The sequence below is a fragment of the Emydura macquarii genome, unplaced genomic scaffold (genome assembly GCF_026122565.2).
Source record: "Emydura macquarii macquarii isolate MOO-44397 ecotype Brisbane River unplaced genomic scaffold, CSIRO-AGI_Emac_v2 contig_3603, whole genome shotgun sequence".
Classification (NCBI taxonomy): Eukaryota; Metazoa; Chordata; order Testudines; family Chelidae; genus Emydura; species Emydura macquarii.
The window spans coordinates 496,929-518,923 of NW_027133740.1; the positions used below are offsets into that span (position 1 = coordinate 496,929).

General features: G+C 60.1%; 1 protein-coding gene across 1 annotated transcript; it reads right to left on the bottom strand.

Moving 5' to 3' along the window:
* Positions 1-38: 38 nt before the first annotated feature.
* On the bottom strand, positions 39-20,991 carry ECE2 (endothelin converting enzyme 2). The gene is made up of 19 exons (XM_067536467.1): positions 20,551-20,991; positions 16,112-16,198; positions 14,758-14,902; positions 14,013-14,228; positions 12,951-13,075; positions 12,418-12,564; positions 11,737-11,802; positions 10,915-11,103; positions 9,514-9,656; positions 9,149-9,263; positions 8,421-8,531; positions 7,875-7,973; positions 7,470-7,547; positions 6,961-7,064; positions 5,898-6,008; positions 4,610-4,677; positions 2,809-2,999; positions 2,570-2,665; positions 39-1,928 (listed from the first exon to the last, which is right to left on the bottom strand). Exons 1-19 carry the CDS (start codon positions 20,593-20,595, stop codon positions 1,752-1,754), a joined length of 2,313 nt encoding a protein of 770 aa, XP_067392568.1. The 5' UTR covers positions 20,596-20,991; the 3' UTR covers positions 39-1,751.
* Between the last annotated feature and the right edge of the window lie 1,004 nt (positions 20,992-21,995).

The window sequence follows — 21,995 nt, forward strand, 5'->3', positions numbered from 1 at the left end:
GTTAGGTTTCTTTGAATGACCTCCCTTGTACATTCGCAGACTTTCTCATGTCTTTTATTTTACATGTAACCTAATTTCTAGACTCTTCAAGGTTTTGTGTTTTTACAGAAACTAGAGCATTCACTAAAGTCACTGCGAGATTTTTTCCCCCAGTCTTAACTCCACTTTAACAAAGTCCCTCCGGCCCCGGCAATTTCCTTAATTTTTTTTAAAAAATACATAAGAAGTGTTCAGTGTCAGGATTGCCCCAGGACCTCGCAAGCTGCCCTCTCCAGATTCCACCCCACCCTACATCTGTGTCTCTGACTCCATGCGGGTACTACCCTGCCTGGTGCTTATCCTGCTGTGCTCATCTTGGCTGGGATGGTGCAGCGCTAAGAACTCCACGGAGCCTAGTGTGAAAGAGGAAACTGCTTTTAATCATTAAATAAATCCACCGACAACCACCCAAAACTAGTCCAAGGCACCAGTCCCCGCCATGACCAGCAGATTAAAGCAAATGGGGAGTTTCTAAGCCAAGCTGGTTTTGGATTATAATGAGCCTAAAAAGGTTAAGAAAATGCCCCCGAAGCGAGAGCAGCTCACGTTCTGAAGCTTGTCCGGTCCCGTTTAAATGATCCAGAAGAAGCCTGTCCTGGCACACAGCTGAGTGAGCGAGGGTGAAGGTGGGAGGGCAGTGGAGTTAGTTTAGAATAGAAGGTTTGTGTCAGAGCTAATCCTGGGTATGGCCCCGTCTCCATCGCAGTCCGAAGGGATCCTCAGGAGGCTAACGGCTGCTGTTCCGTTAGGTTTAAAAAGATGATAAAATGCCTGTGGACATTCTCCACCTGCCAGCCTGGCCCCAGAGGGTGCTGGGCTACTGCTCTTCAGACCCGGAGTCTGCCCACTTCCCTGTGCCCGGAGCAGTGGTAGGGGGTGCCGCACTGCTGCCCTTCCTGTCCTGGCTGGCTCCATCTCCCAGCCTGGTGCCAGGGGCACTGTGCTGCTGGAGGTGTTGTCCCTCTGCTCCTGCCCCGGCCATACCCCTCTCCGGGATGACACTTTCTCTGCCCCATTCTACCCCGTGCTCCCCAACTCTCCTCAACTACTCCAGGGTTTTTCTTCATAGCCCAGCCCCTGGCTTGCTGCAGCGCGAGTGCTGCCCCTGCCGGGAGTCCAGGGTGCCCTTCTAGCCAGGGCGTCTCGCCCGACTCCAGCAGAGACAGGTCACACAGTGCTGAGATCACCCGGGCCCTGGCGGCACCCGCACACCCAGTGTTGCTGTCGTTGGAGGAGCTGCACCCAGCCTAGACCCGCAGGGCAGGGCAGGGCAGGTATTGCCCAAAGTGAGCCATCGAAGGCTCTCTCAACCCATGACCCTCTTTTCGGGGGTTGATGGAGGCAGGGCTGCCTGGCTGGCGTGGGGCTCTGGCAGGAGACCATAGGCTGACTCTCCTTGCAACGAGAAGGCTGGCCGGGGTGGCAGGTGCTGATAATAGGGGTGGGGTCAATGGCGCAGAGATGGAGCGTGACCAAGGCAGGTGGGCTGGGTCCCAAGCTCCACCCAGCAGGAGATGCAGGACCACCCGGCTCCTACACTCACTCCTGGAGACGTCCCCATCCAAGGGGCTGGGGGAAGAAGGGGTATGACTCTGGGATGCTACGGCGGTGCTCCGGCCTGCCTGTGTCCTGGGACGGTTGGTTGGTTGTGTCTGTACAGATTCTCTCCGTTCCCCTCCCTGCTCGCCTCCTTGCCCTGCCGGCCCCTCTCTCTACCACACCTCACAGTGCTTGCCGGGGTTCATGGGCGAGCCCACCGGGCAGTTAAAGTGCTCGACAAAGTCCCTGGTGTTGCTGAGGGTGCCGATGACCCGGAACTTGTCTGGACTGTGCGGATCGGTGACCAGCCCCTCGTGCGAACTCTCCGGCGTGCGCACGGAGCACCACACCTGTGCGAGGGAGACAACCAGGGCCAGGGTTAGGGACATGCACACCTGGTCTGATCCTCAGCCCAGGGCCCAGCCTGGCTCCCGGACGACTGCTGGGCTGCACCCTCTCCTGAGCCGGCGTCCTGTCCTGGGCACCCTGGGCCAAGGCTGCCCTGCGCTGAGACAGAGCAGGTATGGCCCAGGGCAGCAGCAGCCGTGCGACTGCCCTGACCTCTCTGGCGGGTTCGGGGAGGTGGTGAATGAAGCTAGGGGAAGGAAAGACGAAGTGCTAGCTGGGAGTGAGCCTGACCCATGTTAGAGTTGTGTGGGGCCCGGATGGTCCCCTCTGGTTCTCTTCTCTTGGGTCTCACTTCTGCAGGCTCGGGCCTGATAAAACCATGGCCCCTTGATCCCAAAAATGGAACGCCAGGACCTGTGGATTAACACTGAGGGACGTCCGCAGGGCTGTGTGTGGGGAACCCAGGCCTGTAACAGCGGGGGGGGCTGCAGGTTGGGAGTGAGGGGCATCAGCAGAGCCGTGTGGGTGGGCATGTCCCAACGTTGGCGTGACCGGAGGCGGGAGGGGCTGTGGGTTGGGATTGAGAGGTGGCGGCAGCGTGGGGGATGGGCAGCTTAGCTCTTTTCCCAACCCAGGTCCGTACCTGAGCAAACCCTACGAAGAAGAGCTGGTTGTTGGTGAGCCCCACGGCAGGCAGGTGCTTCTCCTCCCCGTTCTTCCGCAGCCAGGCTTTATAGGCCTGCAAGGAACCAAGAAGGCATGCCACGAAACGGTAGCAAACACCAGGTGACGCTCGGCTCAGAATCAGGGGGCAGTGGGAATTGAACCCCGGGCCCTGGGGCCGTGCTGCCCATCCCCCGCCTGGGCGGCTGGCTGACTCACATTGTACGCTGTCTTCAGGCCCCCGTTGTCTGCAATGTTCTCCCCCAGCGTCTGCTTGCCATTGACGTGCTCCCCGTTCACCAGGTACTTGTTGTACTGCTCCATCATGCACTCGGTCCGGTTCTTAAAGGCCTCCAGGGAGGAGTTCTGCCACCAGGGCCGCAGGTTCCCCTCTCTGTCGTACTCGCGACCTGGAAGACAAGCCGGTATGTTCTGCGTGGCAGGAAGAAGAGCTGCCGGCACGGACGGCGCTACAAGTTCTGTCACCTGCACTCGTCCCTGGTGCCTCCCCTCAGGCAGCCGGCTAGCGAACTGACCCACTGCTCCCAGCACAGGCTCCGTTCCCTGCTGCGTGGCCCCCAGCATGAAGGATGTTGCAGGCAGCCCCAGGGATAAGGTAAGTGACAAGGGCCCGTGCGATGGCTTGACAGGGGATCTTTGACCTGCTGCCTGTGTGTGGGTATCTGTCAGGAGCAGCGGAGGCAGCTGCTGAAATGGAGAGTGACGTGAAAAGGGAAAAATCAGAGGCACAGACCAGTCCAGCTCAGGGTGGGGATGGAACACCTACTCTATGGGCTTCAGGAATCCTCCCTCCCCATGGTGCCCCTGCCAGTGCGCAACAGGGAAAGGACAGGATCATCTCCCAGGATCTTCTGAGGCCCCATCTCTCCAGCAGGAGCTGCCTGGGCAGCAGCTGTGCGAGCTTCCCCCTGACCTGCCATGGCCCCTGCAGAAGAGGAAGTCACACTTCCTGGCCTGCTCCGTGCTTGGCTTCTCGAGTTGCTAGCAATAGGGTCAATTGGTGCTGGTGGCTTCTCTGTCTGCCAGGGACTGGCCAGAAGCCCTACTTGCTTCACCTTCGGCCACCAAAGAACCATGGGTGACTTGCTCTTTCTTGGCCACCAGGGCTGGCTTTGAACCAGCAGCCTACAGGTGAAAGCCTCCACTCCCGTTCTCAAAGCTCTGAGCCTGCAGGCCCCCTACCCTGATGGCGGCTCTGTCTGTAACCCTGTAAGTGCGGGAACATCACCCGCTTCTCAACCAGACACCCAGGGAGTGACTCTTGGCTTACAGGCCCCAATCACCCCAAAGCTGCCTTTTGGGTTCCACCACTAGCCGGGGCCTGGCAACGCTCCAGAGCATGCAGAGAAAGGATGCAAACAAAACAAGCACGAGTTCAGCTGGAGAAAGGGAAGATCCCCAATAGCCACAAGGAGCAGGATGGAGGGGGGGACTGGGAATCGTCAGCCACTAGCCATGGCCCGAGATGCAGAGACATGGGTCCTCACCAAGCAGATGGAGCAGAAGCGAAAGCTGCACAGAGAAGCCTGGGGAGATGCCTGCAGGTGTCACCTGGGGAGACAGGAGGACAAACAAATGGGGTGGAGAGCCAGCCGAAGGGAAAGGGCATCTCGGGGGCTGTGAAGAAGCTACCGTGGGCAAGGGGTGTTGACCGTGCTGCGAGATGACGATGTGGGAAAGCACACGATGGAATGAAGGGCACGGCCACGGGTGGCCCAGAGGAGAGATGCCGGGAGCCTTTGCAGGCATGTAGAGGACAGCGGTGCTGGGCGGCTCCATAGTGCAGAGGACAGAATGAGGCTGCGATGAAGAGGAGCTGGGCCCTGCGTCGGGGGGGATTTAGCATCGCCTCCCTATCTACTGCTTGGTTCCAGTGTCCCTGAACCAAGTGTCTCTTCCAATAGTGCCTGGAGCGCTCTTGGAGCGGCAGGGTGTGTGCGTCAGACCAGGGAGCTGAGCGAGGGGCCGGAGGGAGCCTGACGGGCCAACTGGGTCCTACCTTGGTCATCGAACGCGTGTGTGAGTTCGTGTCCCATCACTACACCAATGCCGCCAAAGTTGAGGGCCCTGGGTGAAGCCAAGAAGAAACCCTAGTTTATTGTCGACGTTCTTACCGTGGCCCTTATCACAGTGCTACTGGGGCCTCCCTGCTCACGGCTCAGACAGCAGAGTCAGCCCCAGGCTGCGTTCCAGTGCGCTTTGGTGCCCTTTTGATGAGGAGTCAATGAAGAGGGCCGGGGTCCTGGCTGCCCAAAGGAGGTGACACTCTAAGCGTGCATCTAGCTAGGCACCTGGAGGACGACTGCCCGTAACAATGCGCTGCACTGGCGGGGCAGGCTTGGAGTAGATCCTTGCCTAGCATCAGTTTGTCACTATTGGGCAAAGCGCAAACTCTGCCCAGCCAAGGGCTGCATTGCCAGATTGCTGGGAGCCCAAGGTGGGCACCTAATGGGCGATCGGTCTTCAGCTGCCCTCATAGTTAACACTGAAGGCTGGCCCGGGGGGAAGGCTACCAGCCTTAGCAATGGGCCTGGCCACATAGAAAGAGCAGTGCAGGCTGGCATTTGCGGTTTCTGCAGCCCCAGCGTGCAACTCCATGGGCCAAACGTTAGCCATCCCCACCGGACAGAGAACAATGGGCCGAGGACAGGGTGACCAGATGTCCCGATCTTATAGGGACAGTCCTGATATTACCCCCCATCCTGTCACGATTTTTCACACTTGTTGTCTGGTCACCCTAGCCGAGGACCAAGCCACTGGGATGGCGACACCTGCCTGGCCTTTTCCACAGCATGGGTGCTGACTCCCCATGGGGCGGGCTGGTGCAGGACCTGTCCTCTCGGAGGTTGAGAAGGGCAGGGAGCAGGCAGAGGCTCATCACACTGGGCCAGGTGATCTTCCTGTTACTGCTCGTCCCACCCCCAGCCCACAGCTGCTTCCTGAGGGACACACTGCAATGGGACCCAGGGCAGTAGCACGTGCCTGTCCTGCTGGGATCCCAGGGCAGGAAGCTCCGCTCTGATCGGGGAAATGCAGGGATTGGGGAATCTTCCATTAGCACTTGGATGGCAGCAGCTCTGAGCCAGAGCGTCTCCCACCTTGGAAGCTCCGCTCCTTGCTCCTGGGACTGGGGGCTGCCCCCGCCTGAGAGAGGGAGTTGCCCAGATCTGAGCATTGCCCAGTGAGCTGCAGCTGCCGGTGGGCCTCATGCCCCCCTCCTTCGCCAGCCTCCTCCCGCCACACCACACAGGCTGTGACCCGGCGAGAGCCCAGAGCACCGGACGCACTTGGGGTGGTTGCGGGCGTAGAAAGGAGCTTGCAGGATGCCGGCGGGGAAGACTATCCCATTCTTGGTGGGCAGGTAATAGGCGTTGACGGTCTGCGGGGTCATGCTCCACCTAGAAAGGATCGAACACGTTAGGCAGTGTCTCCCCAGTGCCTGCCAGCCTGCTAGCAAAGGACCGGGGCGTCCAGGCCACAGCTGCGGAAGCAGCCAGCCATGCAGGGGAAAGCTCCTTTCTGGGCTCGGAGCCAGCCTTACCATGGCCCTTTTGGTCCAGCCAGAAACACTCTGCTGATGTGCTGGGAGCTGGCTGAGCCTCACCCCATTATAGCAGCCTCCCAACCGCCTGAGAGCTGAGGTCTGCCCCAGTGACTGGGGTGACATGAGCCAAAGGTTGGCCAGGAACGCAGCGGGACGTCAGTCCCCTTCTCTGGGGTCCTGGCTGGGGCAGCTCTTTTTCTATTACAGGGTCAGGCGGCTGCTGGGTTGTGTCTGTGATGCAGATGGAGCAAGGCGGGTGACTGTTGTGATGTGGGAGTGAGTACGTGTCCTTGTGAAAAGACGGGCGGCTGCAGCTGCACCAAGAGCGGGGTTGGCCGGGGGAGAACCTTGCAGTGGGATTATTCAGGCCAAGTGCTTCTGAAGTGAGCTGGGTGTCCCCACCTTGCATGGGAAGAGCAGGGTGCAGCTGCCTTCTTGGCTTCCATGATGGTGCAGTCTGTGGAGACTACAACTCCCAGCAGGCAGTGCGGCCAGCCACTAGGTTCTAAACAGGGCATTGCATACTGGGACTGGTCGTGTCCACAGGCTGCACCTCCACCTTGCTAGTGAGGGTGGCTGCGGGCTGCATTGCAGTGCTACGTGTGCTGAGCTTTGACCAGCAGAATGGGGCAGGAGCTCCCCCTCCCCTCTCTAGCCGGTGGCACCAACCATGCTCCAAAACTAGCCCTCGTGTGGTCATGCAGAGGACCAGGGCGGTCCATGCACTCCTCATTTGGGGCCCTGCCTCCACCCCAGTCTTTGCCCCAGTTGCGGGGGGAGGTGCCCCTGATGCAGCAGCTCCTTACTGGTCCCGGTTGGGGGGTTTCCGCAGCTGGTCGGCCATGACCTTGGCAGAGAAATTGTAGAAGTTCAACATGTTCTGGAAAAAGGAGTCTTCAGAGACTTCATACTGAGAAAGAAACACAAAGGGGTGAGATGGGCTAGGGCTGCACCCCTCAACTTTGCAGGCTGGGTACAGGGTGGGGTGTCTGGGATGGGCTAGGGCATGCCCTCCCCCACAACTCCACAGGCAGTGAAGGGGTGAGATGTGGGTAGACAGGTCAATCTAGGCACCAGTGACTATACCACTGGGGGCCATGAGTGCCTGGAGCCCATCCCCACTGCACAGCCCCTCCCGTGGTGGGACATGCTATCCCGGGTGGGACATGGGTGAGATCTCACCCCAGTCGGACCCTTGCTTCACTGGATCCCTACAACGTGCCTGCCACAAGCAGCTGGGAGCCACTTGCTCCCCACTGGCCTTGCAGTCCCAGGGCCACACTCGGTCCAGGTCCCTATGCCAAGGGCCACCTACCCCGTCATAGACGTCGTCCAGCTCCTTGTTATCGAGGATGAAGTCCGGGAAGCCGATCATGTCGTAAATGGCGTCTGCCTGTGAAGAGAGGGGCAGGGGCAGCCGCTGAGATCGTAGCGGGGTGAGGAGAGGGAGCCAGCTACCCTGGTGTCCTGGAGCCCAGGGACTACATGGCTGGGATTTCCCCACTACCAGGACGCCCAGGTCCCAGAGACCAGGGATCCCCCTGCCGCATGCATCTCATGCGGGGGGAGAATGCAGGGGCAGTAGTTGAAGAGGGCATTGCCTGGGGGAGGGACCATTTGGAAGCTGGGGCACTGATACCGTCTCCCCTCTAAACCAGAGAAGGAGTTGGGCTGGCTCCCTTCCCACTGTGGGCTAGGAGGCCAGCAGAGCAGAGGTCACCTTCTCCTTAGCAGCCTGTCTTGTCTTCTCGTCCATCCAGTCAAGCTGGTCCAGGGATTCCTCAAAGGCTGTCCGGATCTCGCTGATCATCTCCTCTGCCTACAGGGGGGAGAGAGAGAGAGAGAGTCAGTCCCCCCCACACTGCCAGCCCCTGTGACCCCCACTCATTGTAGACAGTCATGCAGTGCTAGCCCTTCCTCCCAGCCTTAGCCCCTCTGGAGGAACTGCCCTGCTCCTCACAGGAGGACACCGAGGGCAGGATCTCTCCTCGCCTGGGTGACTGGTGGGGCAGGGAATTCCCTGCTCTCTCTCCTATGTGCACTTGCCCTGTGCTGCACAGAGCTGGGGAACTAACCGCTGAGGAATTGGAGGGCTGCACAGGAATTGGGGAGGCGTAGGAAATAGGGGAAGATAAGAGAAATAAGGATCTGCAGGGGGGTGGTGGGGCAGCAAGAGAACTGGTGCGTGGCAGTTTGGAGGCAGAGGGGCTGCAGGAGTACTGGTGTGAGGGAGGCCAGGGGTTCGGGGCAGAGCAGGGGTACTCACAATCTCCTTGCTATCTCTGTCGAAGGTGGCTTTCACAAACAAGGAGCCCAGGGCGAAGCCCAGCGTGTCGTCGGTGTTGGAGATGCAGGTTTGCCAGCGAGGGGTGCAGGACTCCAGAGAGAGAGTGACACAGACAGGGTGAGACCTGAAGAGAGTTGGGGCCGCGTCCCTGTGTCCTCGCCGGCCCTGCTGTGGGGCAGGGGCCTGGGCCAAGCCCTGACACAGGAGGACACAGTCTCTGGCCCCGCAGGGCCCCAAGCGCTGCTGCAGAGGGAGGGGGGGGATTCCCTTTTCTCTGCTCTGCATGGCCTGCGCAGCATCTAGGGGATGTTGGTTGCATTGCCTGATGCTGCCCTGAGTTTCACCCTGCCCCCTGCCTCTCAAGCGTTTCACTAGCCCCGCCATCCCCCCGGCTGTCCCTGCTCAGTGTCCTTACCCCGCGTCCCCCACTCGCAGCCGGCAGGGCTCTTTGACTCTGACCCGTTGCTGGAGGCCGTGTGGCCCAGAGGCATGTCCCCTTAGCAGCCCCTCCCATCAGTCCCTCATTCCCCGACGCCCCAGACAGGCCAGGTCATGGCCGCCTGGCTGAGGATGGTCTGGGATTCCCTGGGGGCATATGAAGCGGTAACGCTCACAGGGCCCAGGATTCCCCCATGTGCCTAAAGAAAGGCGCCTCGGGGCTGACGCCAGCGGCGTGGCCTGGTTTGCCCCAGGCAGCAGCCGCTCACCTTTTTGGTGCCATAGAGGGTTTCCAGCAGCTTCTCCTGGGCCGTCTCGAAGCGCTGGTCCAGGCTGGAGGCAGTTTTCTGAACCAGGTTCCACATCATGTAATTGTTCAAAATGCTGCAAACGACAGAGCCACACTGACTTACTGAGACCCCCACCCTGCCCCCATGGGCATAGGCTGGAGACACACCCCCACCCCCATCCCCACCCCCGATGTACATGGCCTTAGACATGCCCCCATGGGCACTGCCCTGAGACAGATGCTCCGCAGCCCCCATGGACATTGTGCCCCGCTTCCCAGGGGGTGCTGCCGACATCACTTGGCTGGAGGGTCCCGGAGCCAACCCCCCTCAGCTGGAGCTCTTACCTTCTGTCCGTGCTGTTGATGAGGTCGGAGACCTGCTGCAGATACTCACGGCCATACACCACCACGGGCTCCGCCTCGCTCAGCTCCAGTGGGGACAGGGCGTAGGCCATGTAATCCAGCCAGTCGATGGCGGGGGCCAGAGCCTGCCGAGATACGGGGCCGTGAGGGGAAGCACTGCTCCTCCCCAGCTCCTAAGGTGAGCTCCCCGGGCTCTAGGTAACTGGGGCTCCATGCAGGACCACCTCCTGGCTAGGGAACCCCATCCCACGGCGCAGCAAGCGCAGGAGACTGGGTTTCACTGGGGATGGAGGGGGAGGCGTGTCCCTGGAGAAACCCTTCAGATCACTCAGTTTTACTCCAGCCCCCCATCACGTAGACTCGCTGCCTGAATCTCTGCCTCACTCTCAGCCCCCCAGCCCCATCCTGCCCTGCCCCTCCGCCTCAATCCGATCCCGGATCCCATCTCTCTCAGTTGCCATGGTGACTGGTTGCTTGGTGACCGTCCGCATGGTGACTGAGGCTGGCTTTTCTATATTGCTAAAAGCTTAAAAACTGGGCTGAGGGTCCCGGTCTCTCTTCCCCCAGCATAACAGAGTGGAGGGCTGGGAGACGGGACTGTGGCTGGGATTGAGGGGGCGGCCATGGGGGGAGCCCAGAGCCGGGACAGCAGGGCACTGTGCAGTGGGACTGAGGGACATCTCCCCCAGGAGCTGCCTGTTCTGTCTGACGTTGGGGATGCGGATGCCCCCTTGCACCGCTGGCCCTAGGGAGTGAGCGATGTGGGGCAAGAGGCCCCCACGTTTCTGCGTGTGGGTCTGGGCATGTTGGGCTGGGGGATGGTGGCAGCATCTCAGCACTGGCTCCTGGCTGCTTAGGATGCAGCTCAGCCAGGCCTCCTGCATTAATGACACAGCAACCCTGCTGGAATCCTAATGAAAGCCGGCTGGGGGGATGGGCAACAAAGGGCCCAGCCAGAGAGAGCCTGGGGAAAGCAGCCTGGCCCCGCCCCCGGGGGGGGGGGGGGGAAACAGAAGGGGTTACTGGGATGGGGCTGTTGTCTCTCCTTGTGCCCTGGGTGCAGTGAAGCTGGGCTGGGCTCTCACGGCTCTGCCCAGGCAGCTCTGTAATGTAATGCAGGACTCGGATCAATCCAGTTCATCTCTCGTTTTTCATGCTGAATTTTTCTCCCAGCTGCTCCAGGCCGTGGTGGGACCCGCCCAGCAAACGGGAGCCTCCCGCTACTGATCCCTGATACCTGGGAATAGAGCTCAGCCTCCCCCCCCATGCCCAGCGGCACCTGCTGCTTCCTTTCCCCTGCCCTGCCCCCTCCCACAGTAGCACCCTGCTAGTTCTCTCCCCCCACATCCCTCCCAGCAGCGCCAGGCTGGCCCCAGGACTCACCTGTAGCTCTGCGATGCTCATCTTGTGATAGATCTTCTCGTCATCCCGCCTCTCGTCCTGCGGGACAGTGATATTTGCCAGCAGGGTCTCAAACTCCAGCACCTGCTCCATCTGCTCCTGGGTGGAGACCTTCAGCCCACCCAGCAACATCCCCAGCTCCACCATGTAGTCCAGATACGCAGCCAGCACCTGTCACTCAAGCCAGAGGCAGTGGGGTTAGTCACATAGGCAGGGCAACACACTGTACCCCGCACAATCAGTCCTGGGCCGTGGGTGAGTTCAGCCCCTAAGGATCCTGTGCTCTTAAATCCCTGCAAGCAGAGGCCCACCTTCCCCCACCAGGATGTCCTGCCAGCACAGGCTCCAGTCCAGGTTCCTAGCACCAGGGGCTGGCTTTCCTTCAGCTCCTTAGATCTGGGGAGGGACACATTCCACCCATTGGGCTGGATCTGCGTCAGGAGCACAGGAAGGCGTGGGTCCTACCCAGGGTGTGGGGTGGGAGCATGAATTTCACACAGCAAAGACCTCTTGGGTCATCTCAGAGCTGGGGCATAAATTGAGGAGGGCTCAGAGAAGAGCCAGGAGAATGATTCAAGGATGAGAAAACTCCCTTAGAGCAACAGACTCGAGCTGAGCCTATTTAGCTTAACGAAGAGACGATTAGGTGTGATTTGATCAGTCTGAAGTACATGGGGAACACATCTCAGCTCATTGGGCTAGCAGAGACCGGGCTAGCATGAATTAAGGCCTGCCCCGCAGGCTGGCTCAGCAGACTCTGTGGAAGGGAGGGAACGCGCAGGCTGCCCCCACCCAGCCGCCTACCTTCTCATTGGCTGTCTTGTTCAGGTAGTAATCCCGGGAGGGGAGGAAAAGGCCTGATTGATCCACCTGGGAGATGGAGAACACATGAGCCTGGACCCCATCTCCACAGCTACCCTCCTGTCCTGCCCCCACACCTAGTCACTGCTATTCCGAGGAGCCATGGGGTAGAAGAACTGGGGCAACCCCAGCCCGGCGAAGCTGATCTGTGGGCAATCCCCACATGGCTTTCACATTCCCAGCAGCGAGTGGCTGAGGCGCCTTCCTGGGGTCCGTGGCATTGGCACATTTCACTCCCAGGTATGTCAGGGAGGAAGAGGGCTGAGTGTCTGAACTGGGCCACCTAAGCTCAGAGTCAGAAATAGACAGCCATGATAGCCTTGTGCTGCCTGTGCTCCCTCTGTCCTTGGCTAGGTTCCCTCATGCCTTTACTCAGCCCCCCTCATGCCTTCACTGGGCCCCCTGTATCCCTGGCTGGGATCCCTTGTGTCATCCTTGGGCCCCTCTCCCCCTGCCAGGCGGGCCCCTCCACCCCATTTTGCGGTGACTGGGTGTTTCCTTGCTGGGGTGAAGGGAGGGGTTTGCCTCAGGCCCATTGCACGGTGGGAGCTCTGTGTGAGGCTGGGGCACCGCGTCCCCGCCCAGGCTGGGCCCGCTCTCACCGGGGCATGGTTGCAGGGTTACCTGAATGATGTTGCTGTTGGAACTCTTGGAGTCAGCGCCCACGTAGACCGTGAAAAAGGGGGAGGCCCGGTAGGTCCCTGACACCATCTTCAGAACCTCCATGAAGTTGCTCTGGTTCCAGGGCCCGGTAATATTCCACCCGCCAATCTGCAGGAAACAGGGACACAGGATGAGCTGCCCCACTGGGACACCCAAATTCCTCTGGCTTTAATCTTTCACATTCACACCCAGCACCAGAGAGACCCTCTATGCCCTGCCTCTGCTCCTTGCCCAATGCCCCGCCCAGCACTATGGGGAGCTGCGCTGCTGGGGAGGGTGGGGGGTGCTGCTGCTGTGCCCCCATGTGTTCCCAGCCCAGCACTAGGGGGTGCTGTGTGGCTGGGGGTGCTTCCCTCCACACCTTGCCTCTGTTCCATGCTCACTCCTGGAGAGACTTTGCCCCTGCAGAGAGGAGATGGCGCTGAGCCGCCTCCCTCCCTGAGCAGGGCTCCCGCCCAGACCTCAAGCTGGTCCCGTGCCCCCGGGGCGCCCACCTTCTCAATCAGGTCCATCAGCGGCTGGGAGCCCAGCTCTGCAATTTTCTGCTCCTTCAGGCAGGACAGGTAGTAGCGCTGGGTCTTCCTCTCCGCCTCACTGCTGGAGTTGAAGGTGGCATTCTCTGGGGAGCGGGTAACAAGACGGCTGCAGTCACTTCCTCCCTTACAGAGGGATTGTAGCACACGGAGAGACCTTGGAGACCGGCCCGCCTGGCCTAGAACTTCCTGGCTGTGCCCACGCCCTGTGATCAGACCCCCTTAGGGCCTGCTCCTCTTCTCACACTTCTGCTATATGTGGAGCCCCCTGTGTCACCATCGCTCCCCTGCCAGGTCTCCCAGGAGAGCGGACACAGGGTGAGCAGGGTGCCAAGGGCTGTGTTCCAGCCCCTGCCTTGGACCCAAGCAGAGGGGAGGGAGCACTGAGTCTCATGGAGGTTAGGTTCCCCCAGATTACATGGCATGATCCCCACCAGCGACGGCACCAGGGAAATGTCCCCTGCAGCTACTCAAGGGTCTGCCCAGGTGCATCCGGTGTGCCACCAAGTGCCCCTGGCCAGTACCGGTGCGGGACAGACAGACAGCCGGCCGCTGTGCCACCGTGTGCCCCTGGCTAGCCCCACAGCCGGCAGGGAGGCTCCGAGGCAGAGTGACCATGGAAGCTGATGCAGGATGTGACCTGAGCTTGCCCCGTGCTGGTTCTAAGAAGCTGTAACCTAGCAATTCATGCCGGCAGGTGACATGCCCACGTAAAGGTTATCCTCCCACCACCCCAGCACCAGCCGGGCTGGGCCAGCTGGAGCCAAGCCAGGAGACTCACCAGCCTCTATGCTGAGGGGTCTATCTGGCTGCATGTGGAATGTCTCCTAACCCCACCCCAGTGAATTTGGGTGTGTGTGGGGGGGGGCCTGCAATCCCTGCATGTATGGGCCTTCTCTCCCTGTCCCAGCCTGGGTAGCATTTTGTCCATCCAGCCCACCATGCACTCTCCACCAGTGCCGGCCTCCCCGATCCTCTGTGGCTGTGTGGAAAGGGCTGCCACGGCATGCGGGTTACACCCACCTAGGAGGTGTTTCATGATGGCCTGGTTCTGGTCCCAGATGCTGTTGAACGTGCTCCACTTGGAGCGGCCATCGGGCAACGGGTTGCGCTTTATCCACCCTCCACAGGAGTACTGGTAGAAATCCTCGCAGGGATTAGCGTCCCGGTCCAGGGCCTCCAGGATCTTACTGGCCACAGTGATGCAGGCTTCGGTTAGGCACGTGCTGTGGGAAGGGTCTGCGGGGGAGAGAGAGACAGTTATTTTAGGGCCCATGATCAACACAGGGGGAAACTGAGGCAGGGACTCGCTTAAGGTCTTGCAGCAAGTGGGTGGTAGATCTGGGAATGGCGCCCTGCCTCCCACCCTTGCAACGGACCACTCCTGGGTTGGTACCTGGACGCCATTGAGAGGGGGCGCTGGGCATGTGATTGCCAGCACACGGGCACTGGAGGTGGCCCCCACTGTCCTCAGAAGCTGGGAAACCGAGTCCTGCAGTAGCACCCTTCTTCAGCTGGGAGGTGAGGCCCTGGCCATGTGGTGCCTTAGAATATTTCATGGTTACTTCCTGCAGGATCGTCCCAGGAGCATCCCCTCACTGTATCCTCCCCCCGCCCCGCCAGCGACTCCTAGGGTAATTCCAGCCCAGAGCCGCCTCTCTCCCCCGCCAGCATTTCGGCATGTTCCCGCTGGGCAGCTGCTGTTTGGCAGGGAATGATCTGGGGGGCTGCGGGGAAGGTGTGTGAGGGAGGGGCCCCCCCTTCCTACCTTTACTGTACTGGACGCCCAGACCAATGAGAGAACCCAGCAGCAGCAGAGCCATGACTAGGCAGGCGGCGCAGAGAACCAGCTCCAGCTGGCTCCGTGAGTTTAGGCGACTTAGCAAGGGCGCGGCCCCCTTCCTGAACCCCACCTGGGGGGGGAAGCAAGAGGGTGAGTTTCCGGGGGTGGGGGGACGGAGGGAACAGAAGGGGAGAGTGTTTGAATGGGCACCTGATGGATTAAACCCACAGACACAATCAGAAATAGCCACAAATCAGCCTTGCAGTGGGGCTAGTCCTTCCCTCAGGGCAGCCCTGCCTTAGGACCCCCCCCCCCCAGTGCCACCCTGCTTCTCCCGGGACTGCCCTACTGCCCACAGGCGTGCAGAGATGCTGTGGCCCCTCCCCAGCGCTGAGTGCCAGCAACTAGTAATTCTGTTGGGAGCGGGCCCCATCCGGCGCTACAAATGGATGGTGCCCATGGCTGGAGTTGGATGGCACCTGCTGGAGGGCGGGAGGGGAGCGGTCAGGCATTGCAAAACCTCCCCTTTCTGGCCACAATCCGTGTGGCCCGGCTGGGAGAGGCAGAACGGACGGGAAAAGCCGGCTCTGCCCCAGGGGCGATCCCACAAGGCCTGACCGTGGCAGCAGTGGAGATGACTCAGTGACACCACCCTTAGAGCTACATTCCTGGGAGCCAGGGCCTGGCACTGGTGCCCAGCCATGTGAAAGGGCTGCAGCCCGGGCAAAGCCTTCAGACCAGCTGAGCTGCCTCAATCTTGCTGAAAAGTGGAAGGAGACGCGGTGCTCCCAGAGGGCTTGCAGGGGAGTTTACTCACCTCCAAAAACTGCCCCCAGGACCCAAACAATTCGATGTGACAGGCAGCCCCGGGCCAGGAGAGGCCGAAAGCTGGGCTAGCAGGGGCTGCAGGGCAAGACTAAGGGGCAGTGGCGGCGCTGTGTGTGGGGAACCCAGGACCGGAACAGTGGGGGGAAGAGAGGTTGCAGGGCAGGACAGAGGGGCACTGGCAGAGCTGCGGGTGTGTGGCCTTTGGGAAAAGGAGGCAGAATCAGCTATAGTTCCATTGGAAACGGCCCCTTTCCTTCCTTTTCCCTCTCCAGTCCCTGCCGGTGATATCGGACGCGCTCTGTAACTAGCCTGGGCAATGAGATTATCCAGCAACAGCTTGTATTAATAGCTCTGCTGTAGAACATGAGCTGCCCACAGGAACCTGGAGAGGCCCAGAGGCTGAGCCTTGTCCGTCCTTGCAGTACGTGGGCCCTGGCCGCTAGGAAGCTGAGCAGCGTCCTGGCCTAAAAGAGGCGCCACGTTGGCGCCCGTTCCAAGAGTGTGATCCTACCTCCACGCTGTCAGGAGAGGCGCTTCCATCCCCAGCCGCATCCACCCCCTCCTCATCCTGGAAAGTAGCTCGTTTGTAATCAGACATCTGCAGAGAGAGAAAAGGCAGAGTAGGAATGACACCGCAGAGGGCTGAGCCAGGATCCTGTGCGGGGCGCTGGCCCCAGCTGACCCAGAATTCTGCAGGAGGGACACTGAGGCAGAGCTGAGGAGCCATGGAGCTGTTTAGGGCAGGGCAATTTCCTCTCCCTCCCTGCCATTTCTATGGCCTCTCATGGCTGGGGTACCACCGTGGGAATTGCCGGCCTCCCTTTTATGTAAAACCCTTATTCTGCGCTCTGAGAATGAGAGAGCCTGAATAATCTCCCGTCACAACCAGGGGCTCCTTGCAGGCAGAACGCAGGTCCTGGCAATGCCAGCCAAGAGTAGACAAATGTGTTTCCCTCTGCCTACAACTTTAGAGGGTCACGGTCCTTCCCTGCCTGGCCCCTAAATGTTTCAAGCGCAGGCCCAGGTGGTGCTGCCAGGCTGGTGCTCTGGAGAAGGGGAAGTTCTTGCCCCCGCCTGGCACCAGCAGTTGCCCCTGAGCAACGTCCATCCCTTCGCCCTCCGTCCCTTCGCCCTCCCTGGGTTGCCATGGCTGCCTCGACAGAAGCTGCTCTGACATCAGCATTTCTGACAGGTGTCAGATTGCCTCCCGGAGATTGTCCTCGGTTCCCAGGCAACCTGCAGCTTCATTTCCTAGCAACCGCCACCTCCTCCTCTCTCTGCTCCAGCGCTGGGCCTCGCCATGCAGATGTGGTCATGCCAAGAAACAGCTGGAACTGGCTGCCTTGGCATCTTAATGTAGCAGCTGACAGCAGGAATATCTGCCCAGCCCGATGGGCTTCCGCTAACCTCAGAGAGGTGTTTTCTTGGGCGAAAGGAACCTCCCCCAGCCCAGCACCCTCCCATCCATCTCCCTCCCCCAGCCCTGCTCCCTCCCCGTCCTCAATGCAGCCCTCCCATTTCTCTCTGTGCCCCGTAACTCCGTGATCCTGAGCGTTCCTCTCTGGTGGGGCAGGGAGCATAGCCAGGGCATGAAGAGCAGCACCATGCCCCCTAAAAACAAGCGAGGGTAGTGGGGTGTGAGGAATGGCCAGAACATGGAGGGCAGTAGCTCTGCATCCCCTAACACCAGGCTGTGCTACAGCGAGCTGGGACGCGGGGCCAGGTTACTAAAGCCAGTGAAATACGCTAAGAGGCAGCGAGGCTTCTGTCGGGACTAGGCTGAAAAACTGGGATGCCAGATAGGCTAGCGAACATGTTCTAACGTGTGTGAAGAATCTAGTGTAGACAGGACTCTGTGCCTGCCGCCCGCGTTACCTGCTGACACGCCCCACCCATTTGTTCCAGGCTACAAATGTTTGGTCGATCCCGCGAGTTCTTTGGCAATCCAAGTAAAAGAACAGAAGTCCAGGAAGGACTAGACAGCAGCTTGCACTTTCAATCAGCCCGACTTGTCTACACTAGACTTACAAACGTGTCAGGAGCTGTCTAACACTGCAGGGGTGATAACAGCGGCTTAGCTATGCCAGCATAGCCCCAGAGCATAGACTCATCCTACAGCAACCGCAAGGGGGCTTCCATCACTGTACGAACGCCTCTTCCCCGTGCAATGGTGTGAAGCATTCGGTTGGCGAACTAGCCACGTCTACACCAGAGGGCGTTGGGGGGAGGTTGGCATAGCTAGCTATGGCACTCAGGGATGTGGATTTTTCACAGCCCTGAGCATCATATCTACGTCAAGCTAAATTCCAAGTGCAGACCAGGCTTTGCTCAGAAAGTGCTGATGCCAGGCCTCAAGTGCAGCTTCATTAACATTAAAAATGAAGGCGTGGAATGAGTTAATGCTGATGATGACAATCCCTAACATGTGTGTAAGTCTAGTGTGGGGGAAGGGACCCCTCAGCTGTTTAGCTGGCCATTTCATTCCAACTTCTTTTGCGCCGCCCATGCTAAGGAGCCTCGTAAAATTTGCTGGGGGAAGTGGTTTGGGAGAGTGGGATAAGAACATAAGCTGGAGGCTTTTGCTAATTGACCAAGAGTGAAATAGTTAATGACAGTTACATTGCACTTGTCATTAGGTTTCAGGGTTAACGCCATTGAGCTGGATGGGGATGGGTCACCACTCTCCGTTTTGTGTGAGCCTGTCTGCAGACTCAGGCAGACATCGTCGTGGCATTTATATTCGGCTCACGTTTCCTTCACAGCTGCGAGGGCTAGAAAGAGTTGTTGAAAAACAAAAGCTAAGATTGGGGAGCCCAATTGCACAAGGAGGGATGGATCGGGTAACAGGCAGAGCGTGAGCACCAGGGCACAGTTCACAAAGGCCCCAGAGGCATCGCACTCCACTAGCCACAGACCACTGGGGTTTGCAACAAAAAAAAAAAGCTGCCAGCTCGGGAAACGAATGGGCTTCAGTGTGTTCAGAAAAACACATTTGGCAGAAACTCCCTGGTTGGGAAAGGATTCCTGGGAACTGCTGGCATCTGTGAAAATGTCTGAGCCAGGGATTCCCTCCACCCACCCCTCCAGTTCAGGGAGACCCCCTGCTCCGGGGAAAGCACAGCTTGTACAATCTCCGGAATGCAGACCTGCCCCACTGTGCCAGACAGAGCCCCCCTAGAACCCCTGCTTCGGGAGGACGGGCAGCTCAGATGTGCTTGTCACTCTGACTCCTTCAGCCTCCCACCCCCAATGGGGTGTAACTGGCTCTGGTAACTCTTGGCCACACGGGCCTCTGGGGAGCAGCCCAGGACCCACACACCCCATCACAGGCATTCTCCTTTCCAAGGCCTTCTCCTCACGCAGTAAAACCCACCAGGTGTGTGCTGTCATGGCAATACAGACCCCAGGAATCCCTGGCATCCACTGGCGTCCCCTACCCTGGCCCTAGGGACAGCGGGTGATTGGCCCCTGGCTTTCCTCCCCCCACCTCTGGAGACCCAAGCAATGTAGAAGGAGAGGAAGGATGTAACACAGTGGGCAGAGGCACCCATAACCAAGTTGCAGCTGGGTCTCTGGCGCTCCCAATCCAAGTGAGGTTCCCTGGTAACTGGCCTTTCGAGCAAGAAACATCAAGCCCCTCGCTGCAGCCCCAGTGTATCCCAGCAGGTCACTGGGCCTGACTGCGAACGGCCCCCTGCCGGGTGTGGTGTAAGCGGTGGGCTCAGCAGGGGCCCTTCCCAGACCTAGGGGGAGCAAGGTGGGAGGGAAGCCTCTACCTACCCTGTCTAGTGGGTGCTGCCCAGCTCACGGTGCTGGCTAAGCCTAGCCAGCCCAGCCAACCTCCAGCCTGGGTCAGCTTTCCCCCTCCCTGTGGAACGGGGTGCTAAGATGTCCCAGCTCCGCTGTGCCGGGATCCTGGGGCTTCTGACATCTCCTGAGCATCTCCACTTGAACCCTCCACAGTGATGAGCAAGTGACGATTCCCAACGACCCGAGAGAGCACAGCAGGATGCGGCCAGGACACAGCGAGGCAGAGCCCCGGGGTCAGGGTGCCCGGGAGGAGACGATGGGGTCTGACCTGGCTGAGTCTCCGGCTCAGGGTGAGTGGGGTGGGGCCATGCTGCCCTGCCGGATCCAGGCGCTTGAAGAGGGGGGCAGCAGAGACAAGCTGCCGGACCCCAGCTCCCGGGGTGAGTGGGTGGGGCTCAGCCACTCAGACCTGGGGGCTCAGAAGTGGGGCGGCTGAGCTGCAGCCTCAGGGGGCCAGGCGGGGCTGAGTCACAGGATCTAGACACCCAGGCAGCGAGGCAGGGCCAAGCAGGCGCTAGGTTCAGCCCTGACTTCTCTGCCAGCCCCCTTGGCTCCCTGCTGTGGGGATGGCTGGCCCCTGACCTAACATCCTGCCAGGGGAGGTCGGGCCCTTCCCCTTTAGTGCCCCCAGCCCCTGGAGGACACCTCCAGAGCTTTCCTCTAGCCCCTCATTGAACATGATGAACTCCCCCCAGAAAGCCTGCCCACCCCCCAGCCTGGAGGGGCTGCCTGAGTTCTTCCTCTAGGGTGTGGCCATTGTGCAGGGCCCTTGAGGGATGCTGGGGGAGACAGAGACCATGTGGCTCCCATTCATCCCCTCCCTCCCCCCACCTGCCCCCCATGGGCTCAGGCTCGGGGGACGGGTTGCACCCCCCAGTGGTTTACACCCCCAGCCAGCCTCCCAGAGCTCCAGGGACCCCTGGCCCCCCCTCCACCCACAGCTTCCCAGGCCCTGGTGCTGCCCCCCGTGCTGGGGGGAGGGAGCAGGAGCCAGTGCCAGCGTGATTTAAAAGTCCCCCCTGGAGCCCCTCAGCTCCCCCCGCCTCGCCGGGAGCTGGGGTGTCCCGGGAGCCCGGGGCTTGGCCGGAGCCTGGCTGGGGGGTCGCCCGGCGCTGGCTGCCCGGCCGGGCGGCTACTCACGTTGTTGCTGAGATCCTGGAGAGCTACGTTCATCCTGGACATCATGGGGCAGCCCGGCGCGGCCCCCGCCGCCTAGCTCCGCTCCCAGCCTGGGGCGAGCGGGGCCGCAGCCGCCGCGCCGGCCCCGGGGCGGGCCATGGGGCTCGGGGGGGGGGTTGGCTCGGACCCAGCAGCCCCCTTCGCCAGCAGGAGGGGCGCGGCTCAGCGCAGCTGTGGGGGCCGGCGGCTGCCCCCGGTCACTGGGGCGAAGCAGCGGGGGGCTCCATGCGGGCGCAGAGGGTCTGGGACTGCGGCTCGGCCCCTGCGCTGCGGCTGCGCCCAGCTCCCCCGCAGGGCGCACGGTGGCGAAGGTCACCGGGGATGGAGGCGCCGCCGGCGGCTCCTCGGGCCGCGCCAACACGCCCGGCCAGTGCCAGTGCCGGGGAAGCACCGCGGCGCCCAGCCCAGCCCAGCCCGCGCTGTCACACGCAGCACGCCGGGCACACACACACACACACACACACGCACACCGCGGATCGCACCGATTCACAAGCACACCCGCGCCCACGCAGAGCCCCGCGGGCCGCAGTCCCGCACACACAGGGAGGAGCGCACGGGCGCCCAGACACAGCCAGTCACACGGACACACAACCGCGCACACCGAAGCCCCCGGTCTCACAAACGCGGAATTGCGCACACCCAGATACACGATCACAAACGCGGAGATTCACACACACGATCCCACAAAGAGCACGTGCACACAGGATCACACGGACACACAGTCTCACAAACACAGAATTGCACACAGACAGATACACAATCACAAACGCAGAGATTCACACACAATCCCACAAATAGCACGTACACACGCACAGTCTCACAAACACAGAATTGCACACCGACAGATACACAATCACACACACAATCACAAATGCAGAGATTCACACACAACCCCACAAACAGCATGTGCACACACACACAGGATCACACAGACTCACAATCTCACAGACAGGATCACTTGAACAAGCCCAGACACTCCATTCAATCCCACATTAGTGTATTGGGGTGAGAAGTGCCAGTATCCCAGGGACAGGGCTTTGCCAGGCACCAGAGCGACCTACACCATCTGTGGGGTTTGTTCCCCTGTTCCTCTGTCATTGCTGCCCGGACTGGTGTGGGGGCAGGTCACTCTGTAGCCTGGGCCCTGAGCTGTCTCTCTCTTGCTTCCAGGGCCAGGTGCAGGGTGGTAGGGGAGGCTATTGCCATTGCTGATCCTTGGAGGGGATCTCTCCCTCTCTTCCTCCTTCACAAGGTGGATAAAAATTAATTTAAAAATAATCAGATATATTTAAATCCAATTATTTAATTTAAATTAAATACATTTTTTCTATTTAAAAAAAAAACTGTTTAAAAATTCAATGTGTAATTCTGACAACCATTAAGACCTAAACTTAGTACAATCTATT

Coding starts and splice junctions, on each gene's coding strand:
- ECE2 (XM_067536467.1), bottom strand. CDS start 20,595: ATGATGTCCAGGATGAACGTAGCTCTCCAGGATCTCAGCAACAAC. Junction 7,974..8,420: donor ACAGAGATAGCAAGGAGATT/GTGAGTACCCCT, acceptor TCCCCCCTGTAG/GCAGAGGAGATGATCAGCGA. Junction 2,666..2,808: donor GCCTGAAGACAGCGTACAAT/GTGAGTCAGCCA, acceptor GGTTCCTTGCAG/GCCTATAAAGCCTGGCTGCG.